The 13950-nt window shown below is 45.1% G+C and overlaps 1 protein-coding gene across 1 annotated transcript; it reads right to left on the reverse strand.

Moving 5' to 3' along the window:
* Positions 1-6293: 6293 nt before the first annotated feature.
* Positions 6294-6609, reverse strand: LOC124687905. The gene has a single exon (XM_047221634.1). The coding sequence runs from the start codon at positions 6607-6609 to the stop codon at positions 6370-6372; it is 240 nt and encodes a 79-aa protein (XP_047077590.1). The 3' UTR covers positions 6294-6369.
* Positions 6610-13950: the final 7341 nt, after the last annotated feature.

A 13950-nucleotide genomic window follows, 5' to 3' on the forward strand; every position in this document is an offset into this window, starting at 1 on the left:
TTAGTGACATATTTCAGACCGCGGAATTAAGGTTCCACCAGAAGACCAAACATATTTAATACCGACTCATTTGGAAATGAGTGATGCGTTGAGACGCAAATGAATTACAAAATACATACGTTTCTGAGCGTGTCAGATCCGTTGACTAAAACCTCTCCCGTGAGCAATACAGGATAAAACACCGGAAGGCCAAGGTGTTATATCTTTACAAATGTAAACTAGATTATTGACTCTAGTGCAAGTGGGAGACTGAAGGAGATATGCCCTAGAGGCAATAATAAAGTGGTTATTATTTATATCTTTATGTTTATGATAAATGTTTATATATCATGCTATAATTGTATTAACCGAAACATTAGTACATGTGTGATATGTAGACAAACAAAGAAGTCCCTAGTATGCCTCTTAACTAGCTTGTTGATTAATGGATGATTAGTTTCATAATCATGAACATTGGATGTTATTAATAACAAGGTTATATCATTATATGAATGATGTAATGGACACACCCAATTAAGCGTAGCATAAGATCTCGTCATTAAGTTATTTGCTATAAGCTTTCGATACATAGTTACCTAGTCCTTATGACCATGAGATCATATAAATCACTTATACCGGAAAGGTACTTTGATTACACCAAACACCACTGCGTAAATGGGTGGCTATAAAGGTGGGATTAAGTATCCGGAAAGTATGAGTTGAGGCATATGGATCAACAATGGGATTTGTCCATCCCGATGACGGATAGATATACTTCGGGCCCTCTCGGTGGAATGTCGTCTAATGTCTTGCAAGCATATGAATGAGTTCATAAGAGACCACATACCACGGTACGAGTAAAGAGTACTTGTCAGAGACGAGGTTGAACAAGGTATAAAGTGATACCGAAGATCAAACCTCGGACAAGTAAAATATCGCGTGACAAAGGGAATTGGTATTATATGTGAATGGTTCATTCGATCACCGAAGTCATCGTTGAATATGTGGGAGCCATTATGGATCTCCGGATCCCGCTATTGGTTATTGGTCGGAGTGAGTACTCAACCATGTCCGCATAGTTCGCGAACCGTAGGGTGACACACTTAAGGTTTGATGTTGAAATGGTAGAACTTGAATATGGAATGGAGTTCGAATATTTGTTCGGAGTCCCGGATGAGATCCCGGACATCACGAGGAGTTCCGGAATGGTCCGGAGAATAAGATTCATATATAGGAAGTCATATTCCAAGTTTGGAAATGATCCGGTGCATTTATGGCAGGTTCTAGAAGGTTCTAGAAAAGTCCGGAAGAAATCACCATGGAAAGTAGAGTCCCGGAGAGACTCCACCTTGCATGGCCAGCCAACCCTAAAGGGGAGGAGTCCAAGGTGGACTCCTCTAGGGTGGCCGGCCAACCCACCTCAAGGAAAGGTGGGAGTCCCACCTTGGGTAGGACTCCCTCCTTGAGTAGGTTTCCCACATATGGGAGGTTTTAGTGTTGGGGTCTTATTCGAAGACTTGGACTAGAACTCTTGGGGCTTCCACCTATATAATGAGGGGCATAGGAGAGGGGGCTGGCCACTTCAAGCCTCAGCCTTGGCCGCACCCCTTAGAGGGCCGGCGCCCAACCCCTCTCTCTCCCCAAACCCTAGCGGTCTCTCTCCTCCACCACATCCCGCACGCTTAAGCGAAGCTCCGCCGGATTTCTCCACCACCACCGACACCACGCCGTCGTGCTGTCGGATTCAAGAGGAGCTACTACTTCCGCTGCCCGCTGGAACGGGGAGGTGGACGTCGTCTTCATCAACAACCGAACGTGTGACCGAGTACGGAGGTGCTGTCCGTTCGTGGCGCCGGAAGCGATCGTGATCAAGATCTTCTACGCGCTTTTGCAAGCGGCAAGTGAACGTCTACCGCAGCAACAAGAGCCTCATCTTGTAGGCTTTGGAATCTCTTCAAGGGTGAGACTCGATACCCCCTCGTTGCTACCGTCTTCTAGATTGCATCTTGGCTTGGATTGCGTGTTCGCGGTAGGAAAATTTTTGTTTTCTATGCAACGTTATCCTACAGTACATCTGTTGAATGAAATTTTGGGTTATGTGATACTATGAACAACCGAGTAATGCTTGTTGCATAGTTATATCGTCTCCGATGCTTGCTGAAATCATACGACTGGCTTACACAAACGTTGGCCAGCTCTGTTAAACGCATACCTCTAAATTAAAAACAACGTCTGCGATCTTCATGTCTGCTGATGGTTAAGCTTAACAGAGCGCGCCCCTCACCTATGCATAGCTCCGCAAGTGGGTCATGGTTCCCCTTTAAGAAAATAGGAGGGAAGTTTTCTGAAAAGCTGCATAGTCAGCTCACCTGAAATTCAGCCAGATTTTAATAGGAAGCAAAAAATAGGGAAAGGGAAGTATACTGGATTGGCTGGCAAAAAATGTGTAGGACCAAGAAGGAAGGGGTTTCTGGTTATAGAGATTCAGAAGGGTTCAACCAAGCACTTCTTGCTAAGCAGGCTTGGAGCGTGTTAACCGTACCCGATTCGTTGTACCCTAGGGTGTTGCGTGCCACCTATGTGCAACTTGTCCCCGTATGGCATTGTTTACATGTTAAAGCATCATTCATGGGACAAACCTACTCCGGCAGGGCTTGGTCTGGCGCATTAGATATGTCACATACATTGATGTTTTGTCATTGAGCTGGATCCCTAAGGACGGTCTCCGACGCCCGCTAGGCAGAAAAATGGATACTAATATTGAGACCATATCCGATCCATGAATTTTAATAAATTATAATATTATTGTTGAGCAAAGTAATAAAAGACCGTATGCATCAATTTATGCAGAGACGGGGCTGCCCCGGCTGCCCCATTTCAAAGAAAAAAGGCAGAAAAATGGATACTTGTATTTCAATGGTGCATGACTTGCTGAATGAGGATCTCACGGGATGGAGTGAATCCCTACGGAAGCAAGCTCTCTTCGACCTAGATGTCTCTTACGTCCTAATGATACATGCTGGAGGTGAGGGCATGATAGGTATGACTAGAATTTGTATTTGAATTCACATATGTTTACTGATACAATGCTGGATTCGAGTCTAGGAAGAAAGAAGTCTGGGAAGGAGATAAGCAAGGACGGTGAATCGAGAGCCTTTTCTTCCGTGATCCTTTCTGGATGCCTGGCGTTGGCACTCCTTGTCTTAAGTAGTTGGCTACTGGACCTAGTCTGGGCCAATGTACTTCGCCTTGACCTTCCTAGGCCGGGCCGGCCTGTTTCGCATGAGTGAGCTTCCCGTGCCAATGTCTGGCACTGCTTCCATGTCCTTTCCTTGTGCAGTCCTTAGACCACCGACAGGTGGGACCCTGACAGGGCATGAAGGATTATCTAGCTTGGAACTATTAAAAAAATGGTTTGTTCTCTATAAAGTCCGTCTATCACCTGTGTATCAAGTTGAAGAAACTTGAGAAAGGTAGAGCTTAATCTTCCCTATCATGTGTACATCATATAGGATGGATGAGCATTTGGGAAGCTGTTGTTCCGAGCAAGGTCAAATTTCATGTCCGGAGGCTTGTTAGCAATGGACTAGCAATTGGATCAGAACTCCACCGGAGCAATATTAATAAAGGAGGTTATGGACGTGCTCACACTCGATGCATGCTTGGAGCTGCATGCAAGAGACTGCAAAATGCATTTTTGAAGTGCCACAGTCTCGCAAGATGTCCCCTCAAGACCTACATGCATAGCTACTCTCCTGGATTGGCAATATGCCGACCGATGGAACATGCTTGGCGTCACCATGCTATACCAATGGCAAGCAAGGAACAACGCGAGGGATACCAATGCAATTGCTGACCCACGGGAGATATCTGCCGTGTGTTGTACCTTGTGGAAGAGTGGCAATCCATCAAGGCTCAAGCATCCCGTGCCGCCAAAAACCCCCTCGCCCAAGCGAGTGCTAGCTCCCGCCGGATGCCGGGTGGATCAACGCCGACGCTGATGGTTCTTTCACTGCTAGGGGGTGGTGGTGTGGTCATTCGAGACCACCATGGCAAATTCCTTGCAGGTGCGAGCCTCCCCCCTCCCTAATGTGGCTGATCTTGAGACAACGGAGTTGCTAGCGTAGGCAATAGATTGTGTTTGCCAAAGATATAGGCGTGCCAAAGTTACTCTTGGAAACATATAGCTCAAGTGTGGCCGCAAAGATGAAGTCTCTAGAGATGGACACGAGTCATGGACCCCTAGTGGAAGAAATAAAGATGAAGGGCCTTGCATGCTTGGAGGATCAAGCAGCGTTGGCGATCCCAATGAAAAGATAGTTGCTCTAGTCATAGTGTTATTAGTACCTGGCTCCAGGTTCCACATGGGAGGATCCATTCTGAACTTTTTAGAAGGATTGTAATCGTGATTGTTGATCAAATATATGCCGTTAATTCTCAAAAAAAAAGTGAAAACTATGGTTTCAAGGTGAAAAATATGATGGATCCGCCTGTGATTTGACCTAACCGAGGCTACGTTTCAAGGTTAAATAAGTAAAGGTAATGCCTTCAGTGGCTTTAATAAGTGAATTGCCTAGCTCTTTCATTAGATTGATTTTTTTGAAGTTGTTGGTTAGTTCATGAAGCTTAATATGGTATCAGAGCCAGGGTCTCGAGTTTAAATCCTGGTTTTCTCAATTTATCTATAAATAAATTGTTGTTATCCCCCTTATGTCTATGTACTAGCCTCTAGAGCCATACGCTTCACACGTGCTAATTTGTCTTCGCGTCACACGTGAGGGGGATGTTAAACTGTACTTACTCCGTCCCAAAATGTAAGGCGTCTATGGATTAGTCAAAAGTCAACGTTTTTAAAGTTTGACTAAATTTATACACAAAAATAAGAACATTTACAATACTGAATCAATATCAATAGATTCGGCACCAAGTATATTTTCTTAATGTGTTCATTCGATATTATAAATGTAAATATTTTTTCCTAAATATTTACTCAAAGCTAGTAAGATTTAACTTTTGACTAATCCTTAGATACCTTAAATTTTGGGATGGAGGGAGTATAAGTGAATTGTCTAGCTATTTTCATTAGATCGGTCTTTTGAAATTGTTATGAAACGAGATGCACAATAAACGAAGAACGAAAAATAAAACACTGCAGGGGACACGAGATTTTAACGTGGAAAACCCTTGCAACACACAAGGGAAAAACCACGGGCGCCAGCCAGCAAAACTTCACTATTTCGGTGGTGTTTACAAACGCCGTGGGTGTACAATGATGCGACAAACCCTAGCGGCGGCTTACAGGGAAAATATATAGACGGTGGCAACGATCCGTACCGCGGGGGGCGAACGGGCCTCGCTCCGCTCGTCAGAAGTTAGCCACTTCTTGGAATTTGGATCACAATATAACAGAAATAACTAGTTAGTGCATGAAGCTTAACAATGTACAAGGAGTGTGTCAATGATGCACCATTGCTTGGTGAGCTTAATTTGCAATACCCCGGTGAAAGCTGTTTCCTTGTCGTGGAAGCAGGATGCTAAAGGAGAGAATAGAGAGCTTTCGCATGGCAGAATATTTGTTTAAATTAGTAGAAGTTGCGTGACTTACAAAGAAGAACAAAAGGATCGATCGTACAGATTAATTAAGCGTTAATTGTACTTGAAACTTAGGCATCCACCTCATCGATTCTCTTGTCCAGTTCGATCTTCTTTTCCTGTTCCACTTTCTTTGTGCATGGAACTGTTTGTTTGTGCATCATACAATTTAATATTGGAATTATTATCTGTCTTTATTCCTCTAAATAACAAGAGACATGGAGTTTGCAGAGCTAAGCAACATCTGAACGCCTCGAAGCACCGTATAGATCTCATACACGCAGGCCCCCACAGCTAGCTATAGCTAGCAAGAGCGTGAATTGAAATTTGAAAAGGATGCATGGATTAAGAGAGCTGTGCAGATAGAAGAGAGCTCTCAAGTGCATAATAGCAAGCTATGTAACACGAACATCAAACGACTGAATAAGTACATAACTAATTAAACGGGACAGATGCGACATGGATACACATCATACATTCATCATCATCCCATGGAATCGGTAACAACAGCGTGTAAATCGGATTTGTGACACATCCATCCATCCCAGCCGCTACCTTCACATAACGTACGGTATCACACACGCTGTCTAAGACAAAATGCATAGAGACCTAGATCTGCAACGCAAATACAGTATTATTCATTCGATCACTCTCTGAAATCAACACAGCGTGGTAACAAGAAGAACCATGTATGCAAGAGCTAGCCTTTTTGTCCTGCCGGCACATGGCTGTTGATACATACTCGGCTCCTAGTATGCATACATATTGTAGTGGTACGTAGGTAGGTTCTTCGTGGTTTTAGACGGAGACCTTTTTCTGGTGGAAGTCGTTGATGTAGTCGGCGGCCTTGCGGTCGACGTCGCGCTCGCCGACCCACCAGCCGTAGTCCTCGTCGCTGGACCGCACCTTGCTCCCGTACCTCTGTGGCCGAGCGCTCTCCCAGTCGCTCATGTAGCCGTCGTCGTACCTCCTCGAGCTCGACCTCGACAGGAAGCTGAACATGGGGCAGAAGAAGGAGAAGGAAGACTTCCCTCCCATGCTATGCTAGCTTCGTCTACACCGAGCTTAGCTTCCTGCAGCTTAGTCAGAGAAACTTGTTAGAGAATGTAGAGAGTGGTTATATATAACGTGGTGGCCGCTAAGGGGGTTTATTTGTCGCTCTTCGATCTGCTCAGGGAGGAGGAGAGGAGAGGAGGGCGGACCTCAATTTATAGGAGTAGGACAATCGATCCAGGATGGTCGATATGTAGGACGCTAGCTGGACGGCCGAGATCAAATCGAGCGATATGAGAAGAGATGCCAAAGCGCATGCATGTTCTATACGGAGTAGTATTCATTATCAGCGCAAGGTGATTGATGAGACGAGGAGAGCGCTAGATAAGTAGGTGGCCGCAGCGGAAAGGCAAGCGTGGCTTCCAGACCTCTGCTTTACTGTCGCACAAGCACCCCCTAGTGCCTAGAGGAAGAAGGAATACATGCATGCCTGCATGGACCTTTAGCTTGCTTCTCTATCTTTCCCCTTAATAAGATGCTGATCAGTGCATGCAGCCTCAGATCATTGCTCGCGTATCGCTGTCTCTCACCAGAGCTTTCTAGAGCACTATGCCAATAGGTAAGTACACAAAAATATCCACCATTTTTTTTAAATATATGCTTCTCCATCTTGTCGCGCAATGTACTTTGTTCAGGGAATACCTACACTTATGTGGATATGTTTGTAGCGAAGGGAGAAGGAGAAGAATGAGAACTTCCTTGACAATCTAGAAAGAAATTGAGACTGAACGTGGAGAACAAGAACAAACATAGCTAAGACCAATCTACAAACAGTTTATCCTCTGGCGATTTTTCATGGTAAAAAACCAGGGACGGTACAAGCACAATTCGGACAAACAAAAATAATTATTTTTAGAAATTATTATTTTTGCATAGTACAATATTTATGTGTATAAAATTTCTGTTATTTACTTGTCATAGATAAACATAGCAGGCTGTACGGTCTGAGTAGGGTGCAGGTAAATGAAATCTATGTACAATTGCTAACTATGGCGTCATTTTACTCCGCTTTAATCCTGCTATACAGCTGATTTGGAGAAATGCCGCTATTTGCTATAGCCCATAAACCATTGGTCATTCTATTCCTTGTTATAGAATTGTAATGAATAACGTCAAATAAACTTTCTTGTGCTAAATTTAAATGTATTTTATAGCAGAAGTTCCTTGTTGGATACGTTTCAACAATTGCATAAATTGTATAGTATATACATATCCTTGTTGAAAATCTCTAGAGTCTGAACTAACAAAAATCTCAATAATGGTGTCTAATATATGACTAGGCAACCACGCTACTGAAACTTCTACAGAATAAATTAAAGCTTTTTCATGATTCTTTACTGTTCTCTTTTAGGTATAACGTGTTTTACAAGTTAGTGCGGGCTCATTAATAAGTTGATAACAGGTGAATGCTACTTTAATTTAAATAGCATTGCTTATAGTTATCACCAACGAATATAAAATAGTTTGGATTATACTACATTTGTAGACATATCATTTAATTATTTATAATCTTGCATGCAATGCCAAACATGCAAATCTAGTTGTCATAGATTTCAGTACGACCTACCGATCTGATTTGTTTGCTCCAAAGTGGTACACGACCCATGGTGTTGATCTTCTCCTAAAAATGAGAATTTACATACACCAAAACTAAAATACACTCAATGATGGTCTATTTGGTGTAATGGACAATAATAATAGTGGTTAGTACTCCCTCCATACCGGTTTACGGGGCAATTACGTATTTCGAGAAACAAGTTTAACTACAAATTTGGTCAACACAATTTGAGATATATGTCATAAAAATTATACCATTGGAATCGTATTCAAAAAATGATTTCAATAATATAATTTTTGTAATATATATCTTATATTTTATTGACCAAATTAGTAGTTAAACTTATTTCTTGTAGTGTGTAATTGCTATGGAGGAAGTACAACTTATTGCTGCCTTACTGGGGCCCTCCTATCGAATCCCTCGGTGGTCTCCCTACTTGCCCGGTCTATGGGCTGGCCCTATAAAGACAAAGTGAAACTTATGTCGATTGTTTCAATCATACTTCATGTCTTTACCATGTCGTTGGGTAGGGTTCATTGTAGCTCCGCAACCAAAAGCGAACCGTCATTGCTCGAGGGGAGGGCTCGTCAAGTGGTGGTGGAAATGTGAGAAATCAATTGTGGAGGCACAATTACAGAGAGAAACAGATATGATTTTGGTATATAAGCCCTAGGATAGCTAGAGAGCGTGAGAGACATACACCACCGATATGAAGTAAACTGACCGATTAACATATGAAAAATATTATGTCCAATAGTGTATAAAAATTTGTTGTTAATTTATCATGTCTAGTGCAACTTGCAGCAATTAACATTGCAAGACATGGTCCAATCTTTCTACGAGACTACAACATACAACGGGCTTTTACTTTGCGGTTTCAGAAACATTGTGTACGGAAAGCTAATATAATCTGGCCAAGCTATGTGCTACTCTATAGAGCCAGCTGCATGCATGATCCGAATTTTTTTGGGTAGGCTTTCCCTTGTCCTTGTGGCATCTTGTAGTTACAGCATTTGCTTTGTTAGAAACGCAACGTAGTTCAACTTCGATCTTTCGAACAAAACAAAAGTGTCTAGATTTTGAAGTTAACAATACCTAGTACTCCGTAGTACTCTTTTGGTAGCTTTGGTTAGTCTTGAATGCCCAGATAGACTTTTTTAGGGTTTGCTTGCTGCAAGCTGTTGTGAACCTTCGTGGCAGCTAGCTGACCTGAATGTCCTACATTCTTACCCATTGTTTGAGATCAAGGTTTGTGGGCCGGTATGCAATTTCGTTACCGCTTCACCTCCTGATTTTGTTCACACACATGCCGTTGATAATTCTTACAGTATATATTTTAGTCCCACTTACATAGGCCCCTGTGGCGTCTTTCCAGGGTTTGCTTCGACGAGGCTTCATGATAACTCTTCACTGTATTTTTGGTTTGTTTTTTCGATCGGAAAAAATATGAAACTGACTGATGAGGGCAGTGTTACAGAACCGGCTATAGCATCTGTTCTCAGTCAGCGTAATTAATCTATGGATGATTTGTATAATTTCATAAATTATACTCCGTAGCATTTTCTAATTTCATAGGCATTTCCATTTTTTTAGAAACGGCGTTATACAGCACCACCATTGTAAACCAGGCTATGGTTCACTTATATTGGTTGTCTATTGAACTCTTATATATAGTTCAGTGTACAAAATCGGACCAAACATGAAACATGCATCATAGTTTGCTCTTATATATACTCGTACGAGAAAGAAGCCCTCCCAGACGCATCTACCCGACTGTACGCTCCGTGTCGTTGGACGTTTTCCGACGTCGGCCCGACTTAGCCGTTTTAGCCGATTCCGTCGTATTGGCTGCCGCGCCATGGTTTTCACCGTATCCCGACCAGCGCGCGCCCACCCGACTGTACGCTCCGTGTCGTTGGACGCTTTCCGACGTCGGCCCGACTTAGCCGTTTTAGCCGATTCCGTCGTATTGGCTGCCGCGCCATGGTTTTCACCGTATCCCGACCAGCGCGCGGTCCTCTCCTCCCGCGGCGCACCCCCAGGGCGCCGCCGGGGGATCCGATCCCGCCACCAACTCTCTCTCCCCATGTTACCCTCCTCTCTGCCGCAGCCGGCCGCGATGGCGGCGGCCCCTGGTACTGAATGGTGCTAAGGGAGGTGGACGTGGCGACCATCTCCTCGATGCGGCTGGGGCTGGGTTCGGGCATGGACGCGGGCGGTGGTTGGGGCGGCGTTCCCCGACCAAGAGGCGGCGACAGTCTTCACCGAGCCTTCGCGGCTGCAAGTGGAGGGGGCTCCTCGGCAATGCCCATCATGATGGGCTTAGGGTTGACGGAATCCTACAAGTTAGCACGAGTCATCGGATACCAAACGAACAGAAGGCGAGATTTACCCAGGTTCGGGGCCCTCGATGAGGTAAACTCCTGCTTGTCTGATCTTGATTTATCGATGAAAAAAGGTTACAATGGGGCAGCCGATAGACTGCGCTGTGGTGGACTAGCCGGAAGGCAAGGTTTATAGGGTTGGTGTATGCGGGATTGTGTAGGATGATTTCGATGTCCTCCAGCAGGCCCTCTCCTGGCCTTTATATAGGAGGCCAGGTCCCGAGAGTCCTGCTCAGATTCAACTATGTTACAATGAGATCTAATCTATCCTTTCCTTATTTGATATTTCCTTGCCTTGTCCATCAAGAATCCATCTCCTTCTACCTTTTCTCCATCGTATCCGACGTATTGGTCCATCATGGGCTGCAGTGATCTTCATGCATCCTTTGTTGGGCCAAAGGAGGTAGGCCAATGTTGGGTACCCAAAGGGTAATGCCCACATCAGGGTCATCGAGGATGGATGCGGGCGGTGGTCGGGGCGGCGTTCCCCGGCCAGGCGGGGGCAGCAGTCTTCACCGGGCCTTCGCGACTGCAAGTGGAGGAGGTTCGCCGTGGGTCTAGGCTGCCCGCCTAGACCGGTCGTCTTCATGGCGACGCGAGCGGGCGTTGGGCGTCGTGGCCAGGTCGCTGGTCTGGCCGGTGCTCACGGGCAGAGCAGCCTCGTGGAGGCGGCGGCGAACCGCTGGTGTGGACTTCGATTTGATCAGTGGGGATTTGGGCTGCCGGTCAAGATGGGCTTTTGGGCCAAAGTCTGGGCCGGAGTGGTCCATCCAGGGAGATGCGGGCTCTGATGTTGGCTTATCCACACCGGCAAAACATCACTCTGGATTGCCATCTCTTTGATAAGCTCTGCTCGAATAAAGGAGGTGGTCCTAGGGTTCCTTCTCATCGCCTAATGTGATGATTTGTTGGATGCTTGTTGTCATCGATCTGGCTGAAGTGTTGTGTTCCGGAAGGCTCCGCCGGCGAGCTCCACTGGGCGCATCATGCCTAGAGTTTGCTGGCTCGGAAGGGATTCGGTCGTGTGCTCCCATGTTTTACTCAGACCGTTTGGTTTCAGAGGGAGCGCTTCGAAGCTCTGCTGGTTGTTAATATTGTGGGGCATGTTCTCGTTTCATGGTGCTGGCGGAGAATGTCATGGAAGCCAAGATCTGAGCTATGGGAATGACGGTTCAAGTCTGGGCGACGATGAGGAATTGGCTTGGTGTTTCATACTTGAAACAACGGCATGATTGTGGGGGCTACTGCACATGAGAAGTTCATAGTCTTATCGTTCAAGGTGAAAATCCAAGGTCTGGCCTTAATTGGTTGTGCCTGGCAATATCCTTGTTGAATGCATTGTTTTAAGAGTGAGGACTTTCTTCAGGGTGAAAACCTAATATCTATGATCGGGCGACGACGGTGCTTGTGCTCTGTTCCCTTTTTAGAGGCGTCGCTTTTGGAGAACTTGAACTTCTGGTGCTGTCCTGGTGGTGTTTGGGCTGCTGTTTCAACAAATTGATCATTGTAGCGGGACTTATCTTTTTTGTAATTTTTCTCTTTTTTTGGCTATGTGTATCCTAATGCTACTAGAGCAATGTGCTGTTGCAGAGGCTGAATGTAATTGGTATCTCCGCGATATTAATATATGCTACTGTGTTGATTAACTTACTCGATTGATAACTGAAACACAAGCTAGATCAGCTTTTCTGTATAACAAGTGAGTGGATTCTCACTGATTTGTTTTGCCTCCAAATTAAATACTCTAGCTGGCAGCGGCGTCGGCGACCTCATCTCTCTGTGGGTAGGCGAGTTGGCGGAAAGAAACAATTGCCATCTTTTGCTCAATCGGATACGAAACCACTAGCTAGCAAAGAGAACAAGATATGCAATCATGCCAGATAAACAAATAATACTACCAAACTTTCTGCCGAGCACATCTCAACCACTCGGAGTCTCAAAAGAGAATCACCAACAAATATACTTCACATCACTCTCTGTTCTACTGTATTTTTGTGTGTGTTAAACTAGACTACTTTGTCTCTCTCCAATATATGAAATGGAGTATGTATCATTAAGGTCTATGTACGTACTCCAACTGTACAAGACGCGTACATCTATCTATCAGTTAACCTATGCTTGTATTGGCAGAATGTGCTGGTGGTGCGTGCATGCATGCATATGCATATAGCGCATCGCATAAAGCAGTCTAACAAAAGCCGTATCTACTATTGAGGCTTGCCATGATTAGGTGCTTAGCTAGTCTTTGTCGTCTGCTGCATCCATAGATCGGATCAAGCGTTCTTCTACAGGTTCGGTTTGCACAAGAGAGGCTTCTAACGCAATCGATCGGAATTCATCTTACTGCAGCTACAACCTCAGCAATCTTTTGTGATTGTTGATCCTTTCAGAGGTTCCAACTAACTAGTTGTCAGATGTAGATGAACTGCAGTCCAGTTAGGTAGCCTATATAATCTACAATTTCTGAAATCTAAAGACTATCATGGTGCCAGCTTGGGAACAGTTTTGTGAGTAAAGTTTAGTCCCACATTGCTAGTTAGGATTTGGGAGGGAGTTGAAGTTGTTTATAAGGGCTGCTCATCAAGTCCTTCAAAGAGAGTGAGAAGAGAAGGAGTCATCGCGCGCACTGCTCCTCCTCAACTGCCCGCCTCGCCACACATCGCAAGCGCGTCGCGTTTCGTGACTCAAGTTCGAGTTTCAAATCTCTTTTGTGAAAACCTAAATTTTTTGTTTGGTGCACCAACTGAATTGTGTACGTGTCGGTGTGCGGTGTGCAAGCTTGCCGCGTGTCCCTTGCTTCCTACGCGTGGCGGTTCGGTCGGTTTTTGTGTCCCAGGGTATACCATGAGAGAGAATAGATCTGGAGCTACACACTCTTGTTTGTCTCTCTCTCGCGAAATTCCTTTTGATGTGTTGCTCTCTAGTATTCCTCATCCCGATGATTTCTTGCACAGTCGTCCGGGAGAGTAGGTCTCCGAAACTCAGTGTCCTCCAGAACTCCGTGTCAAGATCCTACACCGGGAGACGGGCGATAAGGTTTTTGGGGGTGTCTCGACGCGACTGCTCGTTGAAGTTCGAGTTCTTCCTCACTGATTCGTTTGCTTCCTCGACAAATCCAGCTACTCCGACTACACAATGTGTCGTTGCCTAATCGACGGTACCTCGGAGGAGGGATCCTCACGAGGGGGAGAAGAAGTAGGGGCCATAGGGCGGAGTGCACACGGGACGGTGGTACGCGAGTTACCCAGCTTCGGAACACCTGCACGATGACAAGGCCTACTGCTGCTTGTCTGGAATTATCTGGGCGCTTTCGCGTTGTTACAATGAGTTGTGGTTTTTTTCCCTCTAGGGTTCCCGGGATCCGGCTTATAAAGGCGCACGGAT

The sequence above is a fragment of the Lolium rigidum genome, chromosome 2, assembly GCF_022539505.1.
Source record: "Lolium rigidum isolate FL_2022 chromosome 2, APGP_CSIRO_Lrig_0.1, whole genome shotgun sequence".
Lineage (NCBI taxonomy): Eukaryota > Viridiplantae > Streptophyta > Magnoliopsida > Poales > Poaceae > Lolium > Lolium rigidum.